Raw genomic sequence first — 27,124 nt, 5'->3', positions numbered from 1 at the left:
TAGTTAAGAATACAAGATCATCTTTCCTTCCCCTCACGGAACACCCTCACACTACGGGGATGACTTTCTGCCTTTGACATTCACTTCTGATATGCGCCCTGCGTAGCAGAAGAAGATATAGCAAAGGGTGAATATATACCAGCAGAGCATATACCGGAAATGAACCAACAGAGCTGATCGATCCACCCTGGCTGCCGACCTGGCTGCCCACCTGGAGTCCATAAAGAAATACCCTAACCTATACCACGCAATTTCTCTAGGATGGTCAGCCCAAAGACACCAATGGGGCTGGTCACCTTTGATCATGCAGTTACTCGAATGTGAAAACAGAATTGAGCGCTGTGAGAACAAGGACATATTGTATGTTGAGGAAGTTACCTCGCTACTTCCTGGCCATTACGTGACTAGAACGACATATAGCTATCTCAGAAAGCTCGGTGACACGTTCCCTCGACGACGCCGAGTTAGAATTCTTGATCGACATTCGTTATCAAGGTGTCGAACGGGCTACTGCCCATGAAAAAAATCCTTCAGGAATTCTGGAACATCATTGCCGGCTGCCAGGTACTGAGGACCTTCAGGCTCAGTTTCCTGCCTTCCCACAACCTCGGTACTCTCACAACATTTCTTTGTTGCTGAAGTTATAGATACGATGGTCTATCCTCTAACACACATATCCTTATCTCTGTTTGAAATATCATGGAAATGTGAAGTGAACACAATGTGAGATATTTACTATTGATCGTGACAAAATAATATCTGCACCACCAGAGCCTCAAGTGAGCCAAATAGAATGTGTAAAGAATCGGGAATCTTGTCTTTGCAGGTCTTTACATGCAACTACAGTCGTCTTCCTTTTGGCATCTGGAATCACCTAAGGTTTAACGGACCTTTGACGAGGGAAGGGCCCTGGTGTCTCAGCTATGGGTGAGCTTTATGAGCTCCTGTCTTGAGATTCCAAAAGAGAGAAGAATGTTAACGTGATTCTTTTAGGATGTTTGTTGCTCCTGATCGTCATACTTGTCGATCAGGTGCGGTGCATGAATTTGGACTTCGTCGGCTGGCTGCCATCCATCCCAGGCGGCGCCCAGATTCCGTTGTCGCAGTAGGCATTGATGTCGCTTAGCTCAGTCTTGAAGCTGGGATCCAACGATTTGCACCATTTGATCCCAGTCACTGTCAGGCGCATCCACTGGGGTCATCAGCTCTGTACTGAATTGGTGATTGTACAGATCGTGTCCTTTTGTAATGAAACACCTTAACGTTTGTCAAATGTGCCAATGCCAAGGAAGCATTGGTAAATGTCAGAACCGGTCTATTGATTGCCGCGCGAAGGGTCGGCTTTTTGTTTTTGTAAACTTAGACCAGTCGTAGTTGTCACTGTCAATTTGCACTGCCTGCCTTGGATCTGGCATTTTGAATTTGGCAAGGTTCGTCAACACTTTCCCGAAGTAAAATCCGTCATGGGTCAAATTGTAATGAGCCAGATGTACTTGCGTAAACGAGAGACGCACAGCATGTAATAATATCTGCACACCGCAATGAATGGAAGGCCAACGGTCTCAGATAGTGCCTGATAGAGCTATGCAAGGCGAGATATGATTTGTTGTGTGTAGCGCATAGGCTTTATGGGGAATTTGAGAATAGAATAGGTCTTCACATCATGTGTTGCCACTTCCGCACGTCTGTTCAAAAGTTGGAAATACCTCACTTCTGACAAATTGAAATCTGCGTTTATGCCACATTTATGTAGTAACAGGGCGCTAGGCCATTGGTTGCTAAAAATAGACGCTGGAGGTAGAAAGTATGTATTGTCTAGATTAAAGCCTTATTGAAAACGCCATACATATTTGTTATATTTACTGACATCTTCTTAGGATCTATACATACAAGGAATCAAAAGAAAACCGAGAGAAAACGGTATAAGCTTCAAGTGAATTAGTGGTACATATCTGCGGAGACAACAGGGGTAACTTTATAGATAGTCAATCAGAGAAAGGGTAAAGAGTCCACTTGATTCAAATCTCTAGAATGATACCAGAGTAGCCTAGTGATCTCTTTATCGTAGCTACCATCACAATATACCGATTATTGATTTTGAAGAATCGGCTGACGTTGTATTGGAGTTTGTAACATAATTCATTTTAACGCACGGAAGTGGTGGCTGGAACGTAACAGTTTGGATGCTATCTGTGCTAGAGATTTATCTGGCCATTGAGTCGCGCATTATTCTATATCCAGGTGAATGCATAGATAGATGATGTTGTAGGCCACTTCTTCACATGCGGTTTCGATGAATCGGTGATTAGGGCCATGGAGATAACGTGACCAAGATGCAAACGAAACATACATTGAATTTGAGCTTTTGTTTTCATCCACAGCGACCACCAGCCCTGGACTACTGGATATATTATTGTATCTCCATCTCGAATGAAAGATTCCCCGTGAGGGCTGATGACATGAGTTTGGGGTTACGCCGCAATGATGGTAACAATGATATGCAACCGGCGACAAAGACATCACAGAGATGAAAAGTTGACCAAAGTCTATCGTATAATAAATAAGTAAAGAGACCGAGCCGAAGCCGTCCAGACCTAGATTGTGTCTCCAAGGAGCCACAACAGTGCTTTGCGTACAGTCCTGGAACCCTGGTGGACAGCTGATCGTGTTTACGTTAGACCGAAACACTCAAGGTTCCTCTACTTCACGGGCTATATTTCAAGGAAGAGCCCAATAGTACCAGACGATTTGAGGGAGTGGAAAGAAGCCTTTGGCATTTGACAAAGATATTTTAGACTTAGCAGGTAAAAAAGAAAGAAAGGCGTGCTCAGACTTATTCAGCCTCATCTCATATAGATAGACGGCTGTAGACAACACCTGTTCGACTCTCGGGCTCTTTCAATTCCATTTTTTTGGTGTAAAGTGGAAAAAATATTTAAAAGTAAGCAATATTGCGGAATTCGTCTTCGTAGTTGTATTTATCAACGCCCAAAAAAAGAAACGTCCCCGGGAAGGCTTGAACTTCCAACCTCCCGATTAACAGTCGGACGCGCTAACCAATTGCGCCACGGAGACGGGATTGTGTGTGTTCGTTGAATTGGGGGATCCATACTCCTAGAAAGTCTCCAAAGCACATCCTACGCAGTAAAAGTGGCTCGTTTGATTTTGTTGTAGTTTGTTTCTCAAATTTGTGGGTGGTGGTCCGCATTACCAATGGTTATGTCTTTTGTCCACAGACAGTCACTGATTTGTTCACCTCCTAGCATTTTCTTTCAATTTCCAATCCTGAGTTCTTATTGCACCTGCCAAATCACGGCTCTAGTGTTTTTGCTTTTCATTATCAAGGCTATGTTTAGTCGGGTGTCGCTGTCGGTTTCGTGGTTGTCCTTGAACAGTAAAAATCTCAAGGCCGCCAAATAAGAAGGCGGAAGCACTCCAGGTCCTCGTCCTCCTCGATATCGCACATCCTCCACCTATGAGCCAAAATAGCCAAACTATCATTCATCGCATTCGTAATTTCGATCAACACATCCGGTTGGTTAGGGTCAAAGCACCTGATTAGCTGTGCGTGGCTCCTGCGAATTGCGGTATCTACCTGCATAATCTCGGCCCGTGCATTATTGCGCTCGACCATTTTACGACTTAGTAGTCGGAGCTGCACTATTTCAAGATCGTCAAGTGGAATGGCCGTGCAGCTGTTGGCAATTTCTGTATCGTTTTAGTGTTGGCCGATTAAGACATGTCGAGGGGTCGTTAAAATATCCCACCTACCGCTTTAGCAATGGCTTGTCGCTTGTTGCCAAATATGTGCTCTTTGTAAAGCTACCTTTTGGGAGTGCCCGTAGATTAGCTATGTATAATCGGAAGGCTTTTTATTGGTGTGGACTAACTTGCTGATAGTTTGGCTGCTAGATTCCTTGTTTCTGCAAGCTTTGAGGGGTTTGTTGTGAAAGACGTGAAAGATGTGAAAGAAGTGAAAGTGAGAGTGGGAATGAGCGGGAGGAGGTTACAAACTTCTACAACTGTTTGATATTATATAAAATGGATGCAGGATCCCTATTCTAGTGTACATTAGATAAGAAAGGTAGAATGGGCTTTTTACCGGCAGAGGCACTCGTGGTCGAGATGGAGCCATTTCACCGAAGACTGAGAAGCCATGAACCGAAGGAATGGTATGGGTAAAAGGATAGGAGGGAAAATAGCGTTCACTTTCTCGAAAGAAACTGCCTATACTTTCAGAAAACCCACTGCGAGTGAATGCACACTTGTTCTCAATCTCCAGAGGGACTCCACCTGCTTTCCAGGAGTATGAAGTTGTTGTCGTTCGACTCATATATAATGATTTGTCTATATGCCTTTTCCTTAATTTCCTTCTGACCTTGAAGCTCCACCAGTTGCCCAAAAATCCTAGGCCTGTACTGCACTGCTATTTCATTTATTACACATTATGTTGCTCACAAAACGCCGCTTATTTCCTCTGAATGAACTTTCCAATCTCAGATTCTCATTGAATGTGCTCGAACCCGTACCGCAATGCCTGTGTAGGGTATTATCCAGGAGCACGTTGCAATTGGGGTCGTGGTCGGGCTAGTCATTGAATGGAGCATATCTCAAGGCTGCCAAAGAAACAGGCGGAAATACTCCAGGTCCTCCTCTTCTTCAATATCACACATTCTCCACCTATGGGCTAAGATCGCTAGACTATCGTCCGTCGCATTTGTAACAACGATAAACACATCGGGCAGTTGATCTAACTGAAATTCCCTGACTAATTGCATGTAACTCATTCGTATAGAGGTCTCAGTGTGTATTATTTCGGCTTGTGCATTGTTGCGCTGAATCATCTTGCGACTAAGGAGCCGGAGCTGCGCTAGGTCAAGATTGTCAGGTACAATCTATGCCCGGTTGTTAGCCATTTCTGCATGGGTTTAGTGCTAGCCTTCTAAAACTGGTCGGGGTGTTGTCAAAATATCATACTTACTGCTTCACGTAGCGATGGCTTGCCTTTTATCGTAACTTTTGGCAAATTCGTACTTTTTGAAGAGGGAACTCTGCGGGATACGTTTAGATTAGCTATAGGTAATAATAAGGTACTCTCTTGGTCTAGAGTAGCCCACTAATGGCTTGGCCTACCAGATTTGTTGTTTGTGGTAGGAAGATAGCGAGTGGGCAGAAGGAAATGACTGGAGTGTAAGAAGTCAGAGAGATATGAGAAGTGAGAGATGTAACATGAGAGTGGGGACGAGTGGGGACGAGAAGGTATGACCCTTCTACGAGTTCCCCGAAGGTAGCGACATTCATGGATCTTAATTGTGCCATCGCTTGGGTAGTTTTCGGTACGAGTGAATGGTTTCTTGGTAGTCCGACACCTGTAGTAACCAATTATTTTATCAAGAGCTTGGAGAACGAGGATCAAAGGGTTGTGAATTAGGCGCAGAACCTCGGCATCGCCTCTAAGCCCTGTATAGCACCGATCGGTTGCCTAAAATCGGCGATTGATGCGGGCTCGTTCAGCCAACCTTCTCGTTTTTGGGTGACTGAGGCTCCTAAGGATTTTAGCTCATGTTTCGTACTATCGGATAGGGTTATGAGACATCGTTATATAGTGCTAGTGGTATTTCTTGACCATAGTTCCAATAGCCGTCAACACATATTTTGTTTATTGGCTGCTCGTTGTAGGTACGGGCTTTCAAAGATAAGATGGGTTATTTTAGGAAGCTTTGAAATCGATGCAGAATGGTTATGGAAGGACTTGAGGTTCGGAATGAGAAACGTACCATAGTGCGGACCATTTATACAAGGAAGGTAGAATTCATCAAGCTGAGCCATGCAGACTTATCACTCATAAAATCGACATTGAAATAAATTCAAGCCAACCTTTTATTATAAATATAAAAATGAAAATGAAAATGAAAATGAATGTGAATGTTTAAGAGTAGGGTGAGGTTCGGCGACCGCACTAAAAGCTGCACCACGCAGAGGCAGTGTGATATCACAAGTGAATGCAAACCTAGGTAGGCTCTGGTCATTCTTCTGACCACCTGGCCTTACCAGATAGATCAATTTAGGATGATAAGTTTTTTTATATCATCTCAAATCAACTATATATGCAGAGTATCCAAGTTCTACATCGTTAATTAGTGGCCGTAGAAAGCTACATTTCTCGCCCGAGTTTACGGTTAGGAAAGATTTATAGGAAAATGGAACAGAAGGAACAAGAAATCATAACATTCAAATCTACCTGCAAAGGCAACATATCAACATCAAAAGGACTGGTAAAAAGCAAATTCTTTCAATTTCAGGAAATATTGTGTATCCCGAAAGAAGCGAAAGTGAGCTCAAATCAAAACCGCTCAGCACTCAATGGCATGGCTTTGATAATTGTGCCAACATGTGACTGTTGGTATCCATTCCCTTTAGTTCGAATATGAATTAGGGCACTGAGGAATGGAAGTGGATTCTGAACAAAGGGCGAGTCAGTCGGCCATTGAAGTTGCAGGCGGGTGAAGAACTTGACGAATCCTTCATTGCTCATGCCACCATCTGGAATTTCACCAAGATCATCCGTAAGAAGCCCTAAAAATGCACGGAAATCCTTATACTCTTCAAACGAGCTGAAGTAAAGGCTCCCAGAAAACATCTCTAAACACCGTGTCATCGTGGTGTTAGGCCGCGTCGGAATGTTCGCGCCAATGCCAAAGAAGTCAAGATGACGGAAGGACCGCATCGGCTTTGTTACCCGGGGGGCGTAGAGGTTAAGTCTGGTATTCTCTGATTTGCGAATGATATTGATGAGTCCGTTGGCCTCCCACTGACTCACGATGATAAGAACATCGCTATGAAGACTGGACAGAATCCAATTCACCTGCTTGCAGAAATCATCCATGAGATCATTTTGGGAAATTTTCACAGTTTGATTGAAGTCCAAAGTGGAATACAATCCAGGCCCCAGCGGATTTGGATGATACAATTTGCCAGCAGATGTGTTGACTAGACCCTGGAAGGCTAATGTGACAGCCTTGGATGATTGATTGCCAGGGAACTTGCCGAAGTTGGCGAAATATTGAATATCGTCATGGAGTTTGTGGCTGTTGGGAGTGTATGATGGTGGCCGAAAAACTTGTTGTTCTAGCTCCACTTCGCACGCAATTTCCCTTTCCTGCTCTTCATGAAGATACGTAGAAGTCACAACATGATTTGCAGTGGACTGCAAAGTTTCCAACAGCTGTCGAATTTGGGCATTGTTGACATCCCATTCGGCCACGTTGTGGCCATCCGTAGTCGCTTTATTCTCATTCCAAGGTGCGTAGAGCTGGGAAAGTGTCTGGGCTTCAGGCTCCTGCATAGAATTGGCTGTTTCCTTGGAGGGGTTTCTTTGTTCCACAAGCAAATCCCAAAGGCTGATCCTCCTATGGTACTGGATTCCCTGGTTTGCCCAGAGTGGGCGTAGGTTGTCCAGGGTCTGGCATGTTTGAACCATAGACCACTTGAGCACATCTGCTGAAGTAAAATCTCTGTCGGATGATATTCCCAGGCTGAACCTCATATTGTGGCTGACCTCCGGCGGAATTAGAAATAGAAGCGATTGGCACTTTTCAAGACCACGAAGTCGGTTGCAGGCTGATAAAAAATTAGCATTCTTAACAATATATTGGGACTGCGCATCTTACCTTGTACAAGTTTATCCTTCGTTAGTCTTGGGCCCAGAGTGACGGCAGCTCGCGTCGCAGGGGGTAACTTCAAATCCACACCGCGCGAGTGGTGCTGATCAAGGAACACTAAGCAAGCTCCCATTCGTTATCGGAACGAAGATGACAAGAGAGTCTCAACATGCCCTGCCCGGTCGATAACCATAATCTCATCACCGTTGTTGAAGAAGATAGCGCCTTCTACATCTCCCTCTCGGGTCATGTCAAGCCATTTTTGGGCCACTGACTGGTTCTCGGCCTCCAGGATTTGGGCACCAACATCAATTAAAACTCGCACAGGCTTGGATGAGACTTCACCGGTTCCGATCACAAGCTTCAAGAGCTGATCAACATCCAGCTGTCTCCCTTCCTCGTCCTGTGCCAAGATACATTGCCTGTTATCCTCGCGCAGCAACAAACGCAGTACCATCGCATTGGTGTGAAGAAGTTCACCGAGATCCCGTTGATGAACTGACAGAGGTAGGAGAAACCGGTTGTCATTTGTACCGCTGAAGCCTGTGGTCAGCTGCAGACCACGCCGTGCAGGGATATCCCACGCGGAAGATGAGAGCTTCCGCGGAAACTCCTTCGCTTCTCTGGAGAAGACAAAATGAGAGAGATAAAAATCAAGTATCGCTTTTTGATAGCGGAGGAGAGGGAACAAAATTTGACTGAAAGTGTTATCGTCCTCGAGGTTCACGCCTGAGCATGTCCGTAGACCAGCGGGCAGAGCATCAATGCATGGGGCGACCCAATTCTGGAACTCTGTCGAGGGGTCGTGCAGTTTAGCCAAGAGCGCGAAGCAGTCTCTCAGTTGCTCCTTTGTTAGTCCCTCGTAGTAGTAGCTGAGACAAGTCAAAGTCACTGCCACATCAGGGTGTCCAAATTCTGCACGTTCGGATGGGACACCTTTGGCACGATATGGCACAGCCATCAAACATCGGAACGGGTGAAGACCATATTCTACTAACCAACGTTTCTCGGCAAGCGAGAATCTCAGGATGTGATGAGCAAAGAGACCTCGTAAAACGAGAAGCTTGGTGATAAAGATACTCCCATCAAACTCTTTCTGGATGATAGAGTCATCCTCTTTGGTCAGCTCAGAATGCTCAATGAATCTCAACACACTTTTCTTCACCCGTAATGTCCATTGAGTGAAAGGGAATCCCGGAATTCCATTTTCCGAAATCGACTTGAGAGTGTACTTGAGGAGTCGGTCGATAGCGTTCGGTTTCAAAAATCGCAGAATAGGGTAGCGGTAACCTGACTGATCAATCTCGATGCATCTTGGATCATCCATGTGAAGGCGCCTCGCCTCTGTTGAGACCAGGCGAAGCACATTCTGTGTCGTCTCCCAGCGACCACTAAGCCCATCGAGGGATTGCTGTGTACCCATGGTGTAAACCAGCTGAAATTTGGTGTCCATAACTTCGTCACTTTCGTCAATGACATCTCGGCATTTTTTTTGAAGCCAATTCTCAAGACTTATCAGTGGTGCAAACATCTTGGGGTTTCTTTCCGCGGCATCTAACCCAATGAGCCTGAACGACAGTATTTGTTCGGGAAGGGCAATCAGAATACCCCTATTGCGCCAGCATTGCTGATATATGAACTGCAGCTGGGAAACTGTGCTTGAACTCAGTTGGGTCTGACGCGAGAATGGAATGTGGTAAACGCGGCGCTTTATCAGACCCCCAAGGCGCTGAGAAAGAAGCGCATCAATTTGCCTCAAGAGAGGTTTCAAGACAATTATTCTCAGGAGATTATTGCCGTTTGCTAAAATGGCAGCCACCATGGGTGTAATGACGGAAGTCTTGCCTTCACCCATGTTGAGTTGAAGCACTGAATTTTCACCATCATCTGGTTTGATCATTCGAACTGCGACTTCCACCTGGCGCTTTCGAATGGTAATGTTGTTTTCAATTTCCAGAAGCAGCCAGGTAGGGTAGATCAAAGGGTCCCACCCTTCATAGCCTGGGCTTTCTGCCTCTCTCAAGAACCCATCGATATCATGCTTTTCAATACAGGAACTAAGTCGCTCGCACCGGCGCAAAGCAGATATTGACTTCCCGAATGCCACAAGCAATTCTCTCCACTCGGCGGGAACGTTCTTCCATTGGTAAGAAGCCAAAATAGACAGAATCGACCACACGGTGATAGAAGGCCTGACAGTGTCAGTTCTTGCTGGAAATTTCTCTCCATCAATTGTCAAAGTGGCGACTATCTCATTCCATTGTGAGTCTTTCTGTTTCTGGAGCTTAATCTGATGTGAAAGAACCGCATTTGTTTGCGTCGGCCAGTCGAAAGATTCAGAAAGGTCGGAATTTCCAGTTGGAGGTACCGAACCTGAGAAATCATCCAATGCTTGGATGCTGTGACTTAGCCCGTTTCCATATTCTTGTTGGCATCGGTTTGAACTAGCCTGGAAATAATTTGCAAGGCTCCAAAGCTCGGGAGTCGGTTGCAAAATGAGAGGAGGCCCATGGTAGGTCATCGGGTCAAGTGGAGTCTGAGTGGGATTTGGGCGAGACCTCTGGATTAGGTCAAACAGACTGAGTTGCCAGAACGGGATGTATTTAATCGAGCGGGGATGCACATAGGGGGTCGGAACAGGCACCGTGTTATTATTTCCAGAGTTGGAGGGCGGCACTTGGCTCTCCACCTGGCGCAGGAACCGAAGGAAATTCCTATTTTGGAACCAGTTGCCACAGAGTGTTTTGCATTTTTCATCTGCCGCTGTTCTAAGAACCCGTGGAATCAAATCTTGAGATGGAAGCTGGGGATTTCTGCATGGCCACTGGCTTTTCACATGCGACCCACATAACCGAATATCGCTATTCTTTTTTTCTTCCCGCTCTATTTCAGCCCTTCGGTAGTTCTCGGTTCGCTGCGCGCGTGTGAGGTATGGATTGTGTGTCTGGGTGAAAATCCGATAGGAATTCCTGATTGCATTTTCAACTTGAGCATGGACCAGATCCTCCCCTAGGGAGAGGTTCAGCGATTTGACCCAGTCGGGTGGCACTGCAACATTTTTGCATTTCCCTGAGAAAGCAACCTGAAGTAGTTGAAGGAGAATCGAGTGGTGAATCTTCCCTTCAAATGCAAGGATAGAGAACAAGGAAATCAAGGAGTAGGTGTCTCTAGCTCGAGAGCTTGACTGGCAGGCTTTGTATAAAGCTACCCAGCAACTCTCAGTCGACTGAGCTAGAATATCCGAGTAAAGGCAATGGGTAAAATCAGTTGAAAGCATGGAGACATTTTTGAATTACCTCATGGTTGCCACTAGGGTTGATGAATGATCAACTGAAGCTGGCCAATCTCTAATCAGAGCTGTGATTTCATACACATGGCTGCTGCGAAAACTTGAGATGTCACAATCGCGGGATTCGTAATTTTTCTTAATACATGAAGTAGGAGGCCCGCTGAAGTCTGAGCTTCTCAGCTGTTCGTTGCGGCAACGAGCACGTGTCAACAGATCCGTACTCCCCTGGTAAAAGATGTAGTTTTTCCTCAGTTCGGCATCATGAAAGTACGAGCATTTTTCAGAGGACTGAAGAATCTCTTGTGACAAGGGCTGGAAGTCGTCATGCTGGGCAAGTTGACCTAGATTACTAGACCATAGAACTGTTTGCATGACACGAAGGTGTCGAGGATAAAAGGTGCGGCACGGCGTAAGACCTGCAATCCTTTCCAGAGTCTCGATGCAATCATTGTGAAGGGGGAATGATGATCTCAACGATTCTTGTCGTAGAATACGGATAGCCTCTTCGGTGCCTGAGCGGCGAGTCAACTCATCAGGGAGAGGAAAAGAGGTGATCGCATGCAAGTAAGCTTGATACAAGATAGCCAAGGGGCACGATCCTCGCAGAATTTGCAGATGCTTGTCTAAGCAATAATGCATGTATTTCACACGATTTCCCGTGGGTAGATTTATGTCGACTGCAACATGGTGATCCTTCCTAGTAACAACCGGATATCCGTACGGAACAATGACCGATGTATTATTGGAGGAATCGATGAGGGCCAGGTTCTTGTTGAGTCCGTAGAAGCACCCCACGTCTTGGTCCAGATCAATCAGCGCACTGAACTCTTTTGATGCCACACGTCCATCGGCCTTGACGAAGAATTTCAACCGCAAACGGCTTAGTTCTGCCTCTAACGTTCCGACAGCTGTCTGGATGACAACAATTTCCTCTTCCACGTCAAGAACCTTCAATATGCGGACAAGTTCAATGAAAAGTGAGCTCCGTATATCGACTAAGCTCTTGGAATCTTGTTCCATGAGCATTTTGTCTGGCGCACAAGGATCAAAGGACAAATGCCAATTGCGGTGGCAAGGTTTCCATGGCTGGCTTAGGGGACGGAATTCAAGAACCCCAGTCTCCAAATTTAACCAATGGAAATTGTCAGAGACAAACACCCTGGGGAAGTCATTCTCGAGGATGTCTTGTGGTATGAGTTGCAAAATCTGACAGCCCTTGCGAGTTTTAATAAAAAGCCTCCCACTTTGCATCCCAAAGTGAACCTGTGCAGATTGTTAGATTTCATGTTATGGCTCTGTTTGGCTCCAAAAGACTTACTTCAGACCCCTCAATAGTGTGCGACAGGACAAATGATGCTCCTGGCAAACTCGAAGGTGTCACCGGAATGATTCTCTATTGAAACATTAACACGACTTCTTGGATACTCTAGATATTTGAGGTAGAATTACCGTTCCGAAAAGGCGTTGGTAGAGAGCGTTGCCCGTGAAACTGGCTGGCAACCTCCCTGGAGGATTTCCATCTACCAAAAGTTCACCTGTGACATAGTTGAAGTGGGTTCGTTGCTCAAAGCCTTCGATGCTGTTGCTTGTTGCCGTAGTTACCCAGCTACCACCCCCTTCGCAAATGCTCCAAGTCCCGGAAAATTCAAGACAGCTTATGCTATTCTGTATTGCTTCATTCAACCCCGACGGGCATTTCATGATCGTGCGGATTATCCGAGATCTTGATAAAAAACGGATCTTTTCTGCATTCTCCAAGCAGAGCTTTGTCTCGCATGGAAGACTGTGCGTTTTCGAGGGTGAGTTTTCAAAGAGCAAAATGGAGCATCGAATGAAGCAAAACAAGTCTTGGGGAGTTTCGAGAATCATATTCAAGAGAACAGGATCAACATCATAAGTGGCCTGGCAGGCTGATGCAATCCGAAGTATGAGCCCTTGCTTCCCTCCATCTTCGTTCCCTTGGCCACGTAGAAACCCTCCATTCAATTTATCGCACCAATCCATCGCCACTTGTCGACATTGACGTAGGAATTCAACGACCTTCTCAACCGATGGCGATCCATTCGATAGCGCGAGGACACGAAGCCCAAGTGTGACGATGAGATCAAAGGTACAATGCTCATTCCAATTCGTCTTGATCGTTGTCAACCTCTCGTGCAAAAGATCGAGCAAACAGTCACCAAAGCCTATGTCCTCAAAGGCTTGATGTGTAACTCTTCTGACAGATCCGGATGGTGTCCCAAGTTCCCAGGCGGCTTGTTTAATAAGGGAGACAACAGCTTCTTCATTCAGTGAAAGTGCCGACGATGCTAGGTTGCGCACAATATTGCACCATTGAAGGTGCTCCCCAGAACGAAGACATCCGAACGCCTCAAACTCATGCAAGCTGAGCATTTTATCACAATCTCTTTGGGTTGCCATGACCTGATTCTGGGTGTGAAGGGTAGAATCCAGGTGTGTTGTAGATTCAAATATGCACCGGAAGGGAGTTGGATAGTGCACATAGCCTTGACGGCCGGTTTATCGGTCTGCTCTCTCACCCAGCCGTTCGTGGATTTGTCAAAAAGCTTTAGGCGAAGCCCGTTCGGTATGCAAATCTCATTGTACGAGACAGGAAACTTGTGCATTCTGTAATGAGTTTTGCCCCACGATTTTCGTATTTGAGGCCAACACGAGGCTCGAGTCTCGTCTCACAGCGAACGCATGAATGTCTTCGTATTGAAGCCATTCGAGCTCCTTGCTGTCACAAATCACGGTATCTCTTCGCCCAACATTGTGGAGGAGCTTCCAGGTAGTGTTACGCCATGATGTAAACCAAATGGGAAGATTTAGTTCAAACACAGCTACCCTTTTTTCAACCAGATTGGTTGGGAGCGGCCATTCGTGGACCTTTATGGAAACTGACCCAGCCTGCTTCTCCACCGAACACTTCTCGCATTGGTGATTAAGATGGACGGTTTGGTGATTGAAATTGTAGCCATAGTAGTGAGCCAGTTGCTCTCCTCGCCCGCATAGCGTTTTGTATTTGTCACTCAGCATTTCCCATTCTACTCGCTTTAATACTCGACCTCGAGCTGCGTGGTCCTCAATTTGCTGCTCGAGTATTTGATGTTCCTCGGAGCTCTCGAAATACTGAACACCAAAGCAATTCTGTGCTGGGTCACAGAAGATGCTGGGATTTGTTTTGACCGCTCCCTTATGCCGCAGATGAATGTGCTGCTCGATGTCCTTGGCGCGCTTCATTTGACTCAGCTTAGGAAGCAGGAGAGGTTCAAGGAAGCTCTCGGGGATTTCGGGAGAGAACTCCCTCAGTAGGGGACACAGTCGAAGAGCCGCTTTGTCAAGTACCACCCACAGTTCCAACACGACAAGGAGCATAATTGAAGTGGCTTGTGGGTTGGAGGCGTACTTTGGTCGCGCGAGATTCAAGTACTCTGAAATAGTGTTTTCAAGGCCACGACACACCTCCACATCCCTGGAAGCGGGCTGATTGATGAACCAGGACGCCAGATGCTCATCAACCCATTGCTCAAACTCAGTGAGACTCTTGATTGAGTTGAATTTTGGAATAGGGAAGCCATTAATCCAATCCAAGGAAGGTGTATGAGTCGGACAGAAATCCGTAGGCTGTGCCTCATCAAAGCGGGAACACATTGCGATTTGAAAATAGTCTTTACAATGAACCAGTGATAGATGAAGATCATCTTGCGATGCTGAAGGTGGAATCAGCGGAATAGTCATCCGATTGGACTTCTTGATATGCTCTTGAATTGTCATCAGTTTTCCAAGCAGATACTTGCTTGTGGAATTCACCTGGTTGGCAACAAATGGAAACACATCATCATTCAACTTGTGGATCCGACGACCAATCCGAGCATGGCTAATTTTCCAGCAGTCCACAGCTTCATCAGAATGCACAACCAGATCTTCATTTGCCGCCAGTTTTGCCATGAGGTACAGAATAAAATTCTTGTACTGAAGGCGATGTTCTGCTTCTGGGAAGCATCGCCGAAGAACCAACTGAAGAGCGACTCGAAGGCCTAGCCAAGCTGGAGAGCGCCTCCACGGCAACAAGGCGGACATCCAGTTGACTTCATCTCGCACACATTTCATAAGCTTCGTCTCTTCATTCTGTGTCCCGAGTGCCAGAAGTTGTGCCATCAGCCCTTCTGTCACAAGGCCAGGGTGGATCGTCTCCCGGGTTTCGTCCACTTGACTTCCTCCTTTTATGCCTTTTGGCCGCATTTGTGACACTTCTTCGGAGGCTAACTTGGAGATTGTGGTGGCTAGATAGGAGCGGAATCTCGGATCGGCGAGCTTATCTGCTGAGATGGCGACACTAACTCCGGGGAACCGACGTAATAAGCCCCCAGAAGAGGACAGGCTTGGTTTTGCCTGAGGAGACACCTCAAAGGCATCCACGAGGAGCCTGTCTTTGTCTTCATCATAGAAAGCAACCCATCCACAGTTCTGGGCTCTGATGTGACACGCAATAGCCCCTATTGAGGTTAGCCTTGTCTCGCCATCTGAGATATACTTCGAGAAGAAGATCCAATTGAGACGTAGAATATCACCATCAACTTACCGGTAATTTTGACATTTGACAGAGCATTCTCCAATCCAAACTTTGAGATTCCCTGTTCTGCATGCAACAGAATCCAGCTATTCAACATGCTCAAGGCTAAGGCCCATGGCTGCTGGGACTCAGGGCTGACATTCTGGATAAAGTCTTGCAGCACATCTCTAGCCACAACAACCATGCAGTTTTCCAGCTCAACAAGGTTATTTTCAGCCTCCTGTGGGAGCTTGAGGGGGAAGAATATGTGATGGAATATGAAGGCAGACAGATCATGATCGACATCCATGGCCTGACAAGGAGACATCTCTAGATGCCAGATGTGTGTGCGATATCGGTGGTAACAATAAGTGATAGTTTGAACCAGGGATATGTTAGAAAATCTTCTGGGGATGAAGATGGGTATGGCAGGTTGGTTAAAGGAATAGTAAATGTAAAGCAACAGGTACGAAGGCGGGAAATATACAAAACCCTCGCTGTTAAAGGCGGAGAATGAATTGAATTGTCACAAAATATTTGTTCCTCAAAATTCCATGATAGTTAGCTACGGCGGACAAATACCTCCTCCGATTCCTATTTGGGAATCGGAAGATACCTAGGACCTAAGTACATTTCTATGGTGAAAGCTCCTACACCTACTCTCAACGCACACAGAATATATTGGCGCTAACCAAGGGCGTAGGATAGATATTAGTGAAAGTCATTGGTTGCACTAGGACAAACGAAAGAAATGCAAGCTACCGAAGTTCTATGATACAGTCACCTAGCATCATTTTAATGGGTTTCTACATCCAAGATAGCTAGCTATTGTATCGACCGGGGTTCAGCGATTGTTCCACGTCAATAAAGCCATTCACAGACCAAAAAATGGGCATATCAAGGATTACATGCTTCTCAAAAACACCTGGCCAAATTTATTCTTAGAGAATTGTGCGGCAAGGTGCATCAAACCCTTGTGTGATCCCATTGGTTCATTGCAAAAAGCAACGATTCAAGATGTTATAGATGCTCAGTGGTAAGGGGTACTATGAAAGTGATTTATTCCTAGCTTAAACTATTTAGCCGCTGATCATAATATAGATCCCATTAGTGCTGGGATCATTTTCACCCTCGCCGAGATGAACCGTACATTCTTCTGCGAGAGATTATAGGATTGCGTCGAATGGACTTATGCAACGTCATCTTTCCCATGAAACAGATTCTAAGCATTGAGTCGAATACCAAGTGCCAAATATTCAAGTCGATTTGCCGGTTGAGTGCAGTTGGCAATGATTCAAATAGTCAAACTACCCGGGCAGAGGATCACGCCCCTCCCCCGGAACTTGAGCCCCTCGAGCCCCTCGTTGGCTCAGTGGCCCTGTGTCTTCACATGACGCGTTGAGTTTATTACTTGCTCATTGGCACAGTGGATTGGAAGACATTATGCTGCCTGTATAGCTACCATAGGGTGTGGGCGAATAACCACTGCTACTAACATTATTTTAAACAGGGTATCCCTAGCCTCAAATTATTCTCAATATATCCTATGGGCTTTAGCTTTATAAATATAAGATCCTTCTGATAGCTGTCAATCAGCGTTGTTGCAAGTTACATAGGAAAGTACCATGGATGCTTGCCCTTATCCTCTAAGATATCTATACCCTAAGTAAAAATTGAACAAACTTCGAATTATAGTTCATATCAACAAGATTCTACATTATCTTCGCTCGCTGAAGACTTGAAGTCGCACTGATGCCCTACTGTATATGAGTATAGGGGTGGGGTAAAACTAATAGCTTCCATTGAATAAAAATGATTGTTTGATCCAGGTGCAAAACAAGTGAAAAGAAAGAAAAAAATAATCGAAACAAAACGAATGCTGAGAACGAAGAACTTGCACGACCAGGGATAAGCCCATGATGAAGAGATGAAAAGGAATGACGAGGTCAAATTTCACTTGCATTCACTCGGCATGGCTTGTTTGGATCAGAGAAATCAGGTGGGCCCCCGTGGGGTAGGCTCCATCATATTTATGACATGCATCATGATGCGTCTGATTTTCTGCTCAAGTTCCTGGTGAGACGCGCGAACATCATTGACGGTTTGCTGAATTGGTTGCTCCGTTGTGGTAGTGGTAGTTGTAGTATTGGCGGCAGTCAGATCATGTTCAAGTCCCTCCAGCTGAGCTCCAAGGCATTGGCTTTTATCATGGAGCCCCGTCAGCTGCCTTACGAGCTTTGAATACTCGTTTAAAAGCCAGACTTGCTCGCTCGCGTACTTGATGAGTCCATGGGGCTGGGCTGGTGGAGCAATGGGTCGACTGGTTGCGCCGGTACTGGGCAAGAGAGGGTAGAAGGGGTTTCTGCTAGTATCTCGAGGAGTGCTTGCGGAAAGGGAAACTTGGCGAGGGTTCATATGATTGCGTGCAGGTGTGAGGGGATCAAGAGTCGGAATGGCCTGCGTGTATTGGCAAAGGGTGTCGCTTTCTGTCCAATGGCAGTTGGCGCAGGCTGAAAGGCCATCAATGCTGCGAACTGAGACGCAATGAGAGAACCTGCCGAACAGTTGCAGGCACCTCGTACACTCTAGCTCATTTTGCTGACCCACCACCTGCATCAATGCCGCTTCCACACGGGGCAGGCTGTCGTTCATCTGTTGCTGGAACTCCTGAGCCGTCCAATCGATTCCATATCGCAAGCATGGCTCTCGCTGATTGGGCATTGCACTGAAAGCGTCTAGGTATCTCCCCTGTAGAATATCACCTTGTCTGGCCACTCTAAAGGGTAGTTTGTGGATATGGATGGCCCACGGCCCAGGTACGATCATCTCATCCCCTTTCACTGGAGTGGGAGGAAGAACAGTTCGTCGGCCTACTGGCCGGCCTTCGGGGTGGAGGTTTTCACTATTGATATGAGTATGTGCGCTCAGAGTGCTGACCCAGGAAGGAGATTGAGTCTCACCGGGTATCTTCCATGCTGGTTTTCGTGAAGAAAGGTCAAGAAGGTGGCTCAGGGAGTAAGTCTAATGAGAGAAAGTAAAATTGTTAGTTGACTTCCAACGATTGAAAGAGGAGGGAAGAACTTGCCACGGGGTACATGTGCAAATCAGCAATGTGTGGGTATGGTATGAGGAACAACAACCTCAGATGAGACTGAGATCTTGTGGCCGAGGTTGAAGAGGATCATGAGAGAAGTTTGATTGGAGTTTTCTCTAATTGAGCACCTCGGTTTGACGACCTCTTTCCTTTCTGTGCATACAAAATATCACACTCAATAATTAGCCTACACTAATACCGTTGATCGATGAATATTGTACCTACAATCTCACACAGTCAGGCAATTAAGCCAACTATTCAATTATATTTAACTTATATGTCTCCATTCACAATGGATGAATTGAAGTAGTCGACCATCGAAGATAGACCTAGGTAGACTGTAGACTGTTGCATACTTCAAATATATACACGCTAGTCCCAATGTGGCACACTACTACATATCGGGCTTAGCTCCTCTTGCCTGAACATGGCCTTGCCGCCTTGGTGGTCGCGCGTGATGGAAATTTTGTATCACAGTTCACTGACATTGGCAAGGGCAAAGTTCTTTGATCCTAGATGAGCTCGATGCAATGAGCAAATTTAATTCATGACTTCCGTTTGATCTTATAGGAGGAAGACTTCAATTACAATGTTTACTCTTGGTTGAGTGTTCAAAATTAGGAGTGGAAGCGATTGCCCGGGGCCGTGATTAATACCGAAGCTATCTCTGAGGTCAAAGAGTCAATTCAAGTGTCGGCAGTTTGAAGCCTCAGCAGGAACCAGACTTTCTCCGCAAGCTTAGCAGCTTCACCGGGGTAAGTCCGCAGTTGAGAACTGTGGGGAAGTCCTTGTTGGGATTCTGCTTACCATCAAATAATAGAGCGGATAAAGTCCAAGCAGTGAATGATGAAATTCACAGGCCGTGGGAGCCGCTCCAACCCCCTTGGGACGGACTTGTGGGGAGGATGTGGGAGAAGCGGGAAAGATTTACTCCGCCGTGGCCATAAAGCAAAACGCAACATATGGCCGGCATCACTCGGGCATTGCACTCTTAAAGATATTATTTTAAAAAGATTCCTGGTCCTACTTTTGTGCCAGCTTTCCTTTGACATATAAAATATTCTTCGTCCTTGTCGTATCAACATCCATCTAGTATACATCGTCTCCGCATACCCCTGATAAAATGACGAAAGCACCTCAAGATTTACAAATCGCCATTTTGGGGGCAGGCATGGGCGGCCTGACTTCTGCTTTGGCTCTTGCTCAGCAGGGATTCAAGAACATTGATGTTTATGAAAATGCTAGTGACCTCGGCTTTGTTGGCGCTGGTATTCAATTGGCACCTAACATGGCCCGCGTCTTGGATGGACTTGGTGTTTGGAAGGGAATTGAGGCCGAGGCCGTAAATATTGAGGACACATCAGTGCGAGGTATGTTGCTATCCACCGATCAAACAATGTAATGCGATCTAATCTATGGTTGTAGACGGCGCAACGGATACTGAGCACGCATATGTGGATCTGCGGTACATTGAAAAGACGTACGGATATAAGCACATGGTTGGCCATCGTGCATCACTAGCAACTGGATTATACAATGGGTGCAAGCAACACTCGACAATCAAGTTTCATTTCGGAGTCAACGCAGATAACGTGGACTCGTTCGGCCCTCGGCCATCATTCACTGCTAGGCCCCGCGCCGAGGGAGCTGCTCCGTTCAAGGTTGAGTGCGATGTGCTGCTCGCTGCTGACGGTATTAAGAGTGTCACCCGCGTGGAGATGCTGAAGCGATTGGGTGTCGACGTTGGTGTCAAGGACACCCAACAAGCTGCCTATCGTATCATGATCCACAAGGAGCAGATCAAGGACGACCCCGAGCTTTTGGCCCTCATCAACAGCAACCGTGTAACTCGATGGATTGGCGCAAAGCGTCACATTATTGCTTACGCCGTCTCCAACAATACCATCTACAACCTCTCCACCACCCAGCCCGATACCAACTTCGCAGCCGCCACAAACGCCACTTATACCACCAAGGGCTCCAAGCCTGCCATGATGGATGTCTTCTCTGATTTCTGCCCCATGGTTCAACGCATGCTAAATTACGTTCCCGAAGGCGAGGTCTGCGAGTGGAAGCTGCGCGTCCACGAGCCGCTCCCCACTTGGGTTCACGACTCTGTCGCCTTGGTTGGTGATGCTTGCCACCCTACCCTTCCCCATCTGGCCCAGGGTGCTGCCCAGGCGATTGAAGACGGAGCCGTTCTCGGTGTGGTTCTCTCCAAGCTCCCCGATACCACCCCCGAGTCAATCAACAAGGCTCTCCGTGTTTATGAGAAGATCCGCAAGAGCCGCGCTGAGGCCTTGGTCGAAATGGCTAGCGCTTCTGGTCGTGCCCTGCACTTGGGTGACGGTGCTGCCAAGGAGGAGCGTGACAAGCAGTTTGCTGCCCTCCGCGCTGGCAAGGGCCCTGTGCCTGATAAGTGGGCTGATGCCGATGTGCAGCGTGAGATCTACGGCTTTGACTGCACCAAGGTCGCTGCGGATAACTTCGATGAATATTTCTCGCAGATGTAAGCATTTTCCTTATCTTTTTTTTACTACATTTTGCAAATTCTTTTCTTGCACATTGGATATTTCCTTTTTGTATATTTATGACCTTCGAACTACACATCAAAAGAAATGAGACTATCATGACACCTTCAACCACCTTTGCTTTTTCTTTCCTTGAAGAGCATGATACTAAACTGTTTTCATTCCTACAGGGATATCACACCCCGCCACTCTAAGCTTGCATGAAAAGTAAGTAGTTGTGTGGTACATGGTATATTGGATCCATCCCTAGTTATATATGTATAGAAAGGTCTTCTGTGCGGTTTACATCTTTTATCACCTTCATATATCATATATATTACAGTATACTGTGTGCTATAATTCGTTGTCCTCTAAGAAGGTCGTGACCTCGATAATAAAAGATATATCCAAAGAAACACAAGAGCGAGGTCATGGTTGGTGATCTAACGTTGTTCAATGATATGCAGAAACAGCGTGTTGGAGCAACGTCCGAGGTGTAACAATGCTTTGCCTCTGAGGATCGTGTGAAGGCCGTAGAGAAATATTCTGACGTTCATATCTCGGGGGCGAATCAAGCGAGTATTCGCCAAACTAACTCGGAGATTTTGTACGTTTGGGATGAATAAGAAGGGGCATTTCTACTGTCAGCGGTCCCAGGCTTGGGCGGGTTGAGAGTCAGGGTTAGGATGTTGGGGCCTCTGCGGCATTATCGCTAAAGTTGCTACAATTTTTAGTTTAACGGGTAAAGAGTAATTGACAGTGATATCCTTGTGTTTTCAACCCAAGACCAAGCTATCGCTAAAACACAAAGAAACATCCAACATCTTCAAGAATTGGGGATTTCCCATTATTTGAAGCTATGTGTAGGCTGCACCTAACAGTTTCTCTATACACTTCTCTAATAATTATTATTTTCCAAATATTTGCGTCTTGTGTGTGTAGTTGAGCGGCAAACCAATTTGCGCGATGGCCGATTTTGGCCATCAGCATCAACGCGAACCTCACGAGTTCCCTGATCCGTCCAACTGGGTGCATTGAACCAGAGCCATGGTGTTCTTTCCAGACTTCTGATCATTTTAGATAAATGCCTTTTCCAGCAGTATGTCTACAGTGTGATTTATCGATCCACCAAGCTAATCAGACTGGTCACAGACTCCATCACCATTCCGCCTCTCCCGCCGCAACCCACCTACGCGCCGTAGTGGCCCTCAATTCGCCCCTACACCTCGGTTCCTGTTATCACAAAGTGCAACACAAAAGGAAGATGATAATCTAGATGTGATAGATGACGATGGGCCATCTTCAACGCGTAAAGTCGCGCGTGACCCACCTGCTACACAGAGTGCTCCCCGCTCGCGCCAACAACGCGACGTGATCGAGGATTCTGATGATGATGCAGATATAGGGCATGTGAGAATCAGAGGGAGAGAAGCGGACAATCTACCAGATGACGCCATAAACAGTACTCCTCCCGAAGAACCAGACAACCCGGGCATCCTGGACGCTGAATTCGACGCACTGTTTGCGCCGGTCCGAGATGGGAATAAACGGCGTCGTGTGGAGGGAGCGACACCGTTTCGAAGTAATCTGACACAGATTGATCCAATATTGTCATCACCACCCAGAACTGCGAACCCTCCAGCCGATCCCATCGATTTGCCCGATAAAAGCAGGCAAAACACTACAACATGGGAGATGGGTACCCAGGGAACTCCTGCACCAAGTGCACGGCCATTTGCACCACCTACATCAACCCCAAGCAATATGAAAACACCGTTCCGCAGTCGTCCTCGTTTTATGCTTTCCTCAACGGCGAAACCTCCCAGCAGCCAGTCTACACCCAAATTTAAACTAGACACACCGAGGATATCGCCGCCTGAGAGACGGAAACCGGCTTTTGTTTTGCCTCGCTCACCGTCGCCGAATCCGGATGTAGAGGATATACCTGCACCGTTCTCTCCCTCCTCGCGCACACTGCATCGCCGTGGTCGAAACCGAGCCGGGGTGTCCAATTATATTCCTGGCGGAATGGCCGCCGAGGTACGCGGCTGGATCTTAGAAATGGGGACGAAACGTGACCAGTTGCCAAAAACACCCTTGGTTGAAGCTCCAGACTCGCGGGTGGCGGATGCCTCGCTGGAAAAGCTAAATGCGTATCTTCTAACTGCGCGTGTGATCCATGCCAGCCAGTCAGCGTTGAGCGGCTGTGGCTCTTTCGCCTTTGTTCAAGCAGAAGTGCTTACTGGGAATCATGTGCAAGGGAGAAATCCTGATACAGCCTTGAATATCATGATAATGGGGCCTTCGCGATCTAAATCCGCTGTTCGTCCAATTCCCTCGCATTCTGATGCCACTCTAACGCCCCATCTGCGGAAAGGGGATTTGGTAGGGATACACAAGGGGCTTAACTGGAGTTTGGAGCTTGGAGATCCCTTTTTCGAACATCGAACACCTGGTCAAATATCTGACCAGGTGTTGAATTGTGGTCCACCTGAAAATGGCGGACACCCAGAAACGAAAGAAAGTTGGCTCATAGCCATGGAATGGGACCTTGTTGAAGCAGCTGAATGAGCGAGAGCGATTTATATTGGTATAAGGAAATGTATATCATTTTTTCCGCATCATATTTCATAGACTTGATCAAATTCCAAATCCCAATCCCAACATCCCTAGAGCCATAGCAAATCATCCAGGTCCATTCAACAATGAATCATCCTGCAGCTCTTGAACCCGAGGTCGGAATCGTAATGACACTCTGTCGGGGATGCAGAACTCCTCTGCTTTGAGAAAAATTCCCATCCTTCTTGCTTCTGTGACATGCTCCTCGTCGTAGTGGTCACGCCGCGAAAGATACTCGATTACGCGGTCATACCAGTAGCCATCCAGGAACTCTTCGAGGGGAAGACCAGGCTCGTCGAGTTTGCTTTCCATCTCTTCCATCAGCTCTTCAAATTCTTTGATTAGCAAATGCTGGTCATCCAAGATCCTGTCAATTTCTGTCTCATCTCTCCCTCCGCGGGCCAGGAAAGAAAAATATGTAACCCTATGTGAATTGATTTCCGTGCAACACGTATGCGTGAGACCTAACGCATCAAACGTCAAGGTTCTGACTATCGCCTGTGAAATATCTGGCCAGGAATCCTGCCATGCAATGAGAGAGAGGATCATTTTTCGGAAATTGTGATCCTGGATTTCCGATCGCCATTGGGATGTCCTCGAGATGATCAATCGAAGTGCCACCGAGAGTGTGGTACATCCGCCAGGAGAACAGCCGCAAATACAACAGTCTTGTATAGGAGATACAAAAAAGCATGCATCTCCCAATTCGGCGACTCCCTTTTTCCAATTTTCAAATTCGGGGCCATCTAAATCACTCCCGCTCTCCATATAATAGAGATTAATAACCTGGCTCGTGAGAAAGTGGGCAACTTTCGCATTTGACGTCGGCATTTTCCGTTCAATACTGGCTCCTTTTGATATCAACCAGGCGGCACACTTGATAATCACAGGCACGGCCTTTACCGTGTAAGCATTGAACGCCATTAAGGGAGTTTTGCCATTCCGGCCTGGCATATCCACGTCATGGAAGCCAAGTTCGTACATGCTATCCATGATCTTTACGAAATTTCTCGAATTCTGGGCTGACCAAGTCTGGTAGATAGCCGTGGATCCCTGTGAGTTAGTCGCAAAATTCAACTCGGTGGGGATATCTATCGCGTGTGCAGCTAGAGCCATGCATATGTTTGTGGCAGGCCCATCGAGAGGTGGAATTTGATCAGGTGGCAAGGAAGATTTTGCTAGCGTGCATAATCTTCTTCGTCTTGCTACCAAATGGTCGACCAGTAGTGAATATCTTTTCCTATCATCTTTACACTGCTCGCTTCTGATAAGGTCCGCCATTTCGATCACGCATCCCGCTTCGAGTAAAAGAGCGGCGGAAGCGTGGTTGTCCACTCCCTCGGCCTTAGCAAGCAAGGGAAAGTGACAATGTGGACTTTCCCCTGACTGTAGAAGAATTGTTATGCCTTTTGGCCACCCAAATGCAAGTTCCAGCGGCGAAAAGGTACCTATCCTATCATTTGACGAAGCATGTTCACTTTCCAAAGCTTCTCTAAGCTCTTCTTCGGACTCTTTGATGATTGCCTTCATTATCATTGGGGCTTGGATCACTAATAATTCAAGTTAACTCAAAGCGATGACAGAGTCTTAGGGGAGAGCGAGGGGAACACATACATTCTTCATCTTGAGAGAGAATCAGTCGAAGATTCCGTTTCAAATTGGCGTAGCATGGAGCATCCAAAGATATATAATAGCGCTTATATAACTGGAGTGGCCCTCTCAACTCAATCATGTTCGAAATCAATGGAAGATCTTTCTTTCTGAGTACAGCCGCTGTGCAAATATCCAATAGTGAACCAGGTCCCCAGTGATAATCCTCTTTTTTTGGCTTCATGCCACATTCTAGCATGAATTGGAGGGTTTCTGACACGATCTGAAAATCATATATGTCACCATACCAAGAGAATTTGGAGCAAATCACCTATCTCTAATAAGAGCCATGTTTTGATGAGGGGTATTTGTGAACATACATCCATAAGAGAGTCAACTCCATCATCTATGTCTTGATAGAAAGTGTCGTAAGGAGACAATTGTTGCTCGGAGAAAGCATTCAACAGTCTTGGAATTAACGGGCCCTTTTCTCTCTCGTCTGATATTATTTCGACAACCTTTTGGTATCTCTCGGTATCACTACCCCATACACTTTGAAATTGCAAGGTTGGGGCAATGGACAAGCCTCCAGCCCCTCGGATCATGGAGAAAGATGCAGATATCGCAAAGTTTAACAAGCGACTGTGATAGCTGTATGCTCTTGTCACTGTCCTTGACTGGGCCCTGGTCCACCTATGTCGGCTTTGGAGTAGATTGCTAAAATGGTCAACCGAAGTTCATGCGGCTAGTTTGTACAAGTCATACCTGACAACCCCTAGATTTGCCTGTACCATTGGTTCACTGTTCGACAGCATAATTGGAAGTTGTTTGAGCTGGGAATCACAGGCAAGTTGAAGTACACTTGGCGACGGCATGCCTGTAGATGAAATAGCATCCTTGAGGGTGGAATGCATACTCCGCATCTCTTCGTACATTGAAATCTGCATGGCTCGTGATTCCATTGTATCCTGCCAGTTATATCTGCCCAGGGGTTAGTAATCACATCTTCGAAGGTTTAAGTATGGTCATATTTTTTTTTATACCCACATCAGTAGTGATGTCTGGAGAACATTTTGAATCTGATCCAAATGATTCTGCATGTCTTGCAAACTGTCTCTCTGGAAGTAATAAACACTCTTCTTCAACTGAGCGCGCACTTTCTCCGGAAAAGCTTCTGACCGAGCAGGCTTAAACCGTTCTACTATTTTCCGCAGTTTTTCGATCGAGCTATGCATGCTCATAGCTTTCTCTTCGAGATCTGCAGCAACTTGCGGTCGTGTCTCCTGTAAGTCCTCTATCGTGTCACGTAAAGTCTTCAGTAGCGTGCGAAGAGCTTTCGCCTTGTTATTCGTATTTTGAATCTCCTCGTCGTAGCCCCGCCATGCCTCGCTGTACGAGACTATCCCCTGGCATAGCTGTAAGCCGAGCGATATGATGCCGACGGCGGTACCCGCAAGGTCTGCCATGTTTAGCGATGTGTATCAATATCACATATGCTTGATTTTTAGAAAAATGTTGAGGTCATCTGGAAGGGTTCCATGTAAGCAACTTGCTGCCAACGAGGCAGTGCTCTAGTCTCATGCGGTGAGGTGAACGTGACCCCAATCAAAGCTTAGCGCTTAGCCAAATATGATAAGATGTCTACCATGTAAGAATAATTGTTTAGTATTCTATTTGGAACATAAACTATCAACAAGCTGTTTGGTGCCTTTGTTTGCTCACCTAGTCTTTCAACAAACTTCATACATTGGCCGCACAGTGAGGGCAAGGGGGGTAGTCATATGGTCGTTCACTTAATACGTGCTA

General features: G+C 46.4%; 6 protein-coding genes across 6 annotated transcripts; 2 read left to right on the top strand and 4 right to left on the bottom strand.

Annotated features, from left to right (window-relative positions):
- Positions 1–6,343: 6,343 nt before the first annotated feature.
- PEX2_085100 (uncharacterized protein) lies at positions 6,344–15,833 on the bottom strand (the record flags this gene model as incomplete). The annotated part of the gene is made up of 8 exons (XM_016745780.1): positions 6,344–7,620; positions 7,671–7,764; positions 7,831–10,828; positions 11,033–12,213; positions 12,269–12,343; positions 12,400–13,380; positions 13,645–15,449; positions 15,536–15,833. 8 exons carry the CDS (start codon positions 15,831–15,833, stop codon positions 6,344–6,346), a joined length of 8,709 nt encoding a protein of 2,902 aa, XP_016602227.1.
- A 1,667-nt stretch (positions 15,834–17,500) lies between these two features.
- On the bottom strand, positions 17,501–18,479 carry PEX2_085090 (uncharacterized protein; the record flags this gene model as incomplete). Its single annotated transcript, XM_016745779.1, has 3 exons — positions 17,501–18,039; positions 18,088–18,407; positions 18,466–18,479. The coding sequence occupies 3 exons, from the start codon at positions 18,477–18,479 to the stop codon at positions 17,501–17,503; spliced, it is 873 nt and encodes a 290-aa protein (XP_016602226.1).
- Positions 18,480–19,722: 1,243 nt separating this feature from the next.
- Positions 19,723–21,112, top strand: PEX2_085080 (putative monooxygenase; the record flags this gene model as incomplete). The annotated part of the gene is made up of 2 exons (XM_016745778.1): positions 19,723–19,969; positions 20,025–21,112. 2 exons carry the CDS (start codon positions 19,723–19,725, stop codon positions 21,110–21,112), a joined length of 1,335 nt encoding a protein of 444 aa, XP_016602225.1.
- A 1,081-nt stretch (positions 21,113–22,193) lies between these two features.
- PEX2_085070 (uncharacterized protein) lies at positions 22,194–23,680 on the top strand (the record flags this gene model as incomplete). Its single annotated transcript, XM_016745777.1, has 2 exons — positions 22,194–22,208; positions 22,262–23,680. 2 exons carry the CDS (start codon positions 22,194–22,196, stop codon positions 23,678–23,680), a joined length of 1,434 nt encoding a protein of 477 aa, XP_016602224.1.
- Positions 23,681–23,794: 114 nt separating this feature from the next.
- On the bottom strand, positions 23,795–24,277 carry PEX2_085060 (uncharacterized protein; the record flags this gene model as incomplete). The annotated part of the gene is made up of 1 exon (XM_016745776.1): positions 23,795–24,277. One exon carries the CDS (start codon positions 24,275–24,277, stop codon positions 23,795–23,797), a length of 483 nt encoding a protein of 160 aa, XP_016602223.1.
- A 1,778-nt stretch (positions 24,278–26,055) lies between these two features.
- Positions 26,056–26,784, bottom strand: PEX2_085050 (uncharacterized protein; the record flags this gene model as incomplete). The annotated part of the gene is made up of 2 exons (XM_016745775.1): positions 26,056–26,299; positions 26,366–26,784. The coding sequence occupies 2 exons, from the start codon at positions 26,782–26,784 to the stop codon at positions 26,056–26,058; spliced, it is 663 nt and encodes a 220-aa protein (XP_016602222.1).
- Between the last annotated feature and the right edge of the window lie 340 nt (positions 26,785–27,124).

Source organism: Penicillium expansum (assembly GCF_000769745.1).
Source record: "Penicillium expansum strain MD-8 chromosome Unknown contig284, whole genome shotgun sequence".
NCBI lineage: Eukaryota > Fungi > Ascomycota > Eurotiomycetes > Eurotiales > Aspergillaceae > Penicillium > Penicillium expansum.
This window is presented reverse-complemented; position numbering and strand designations above follow the sequence as displayed.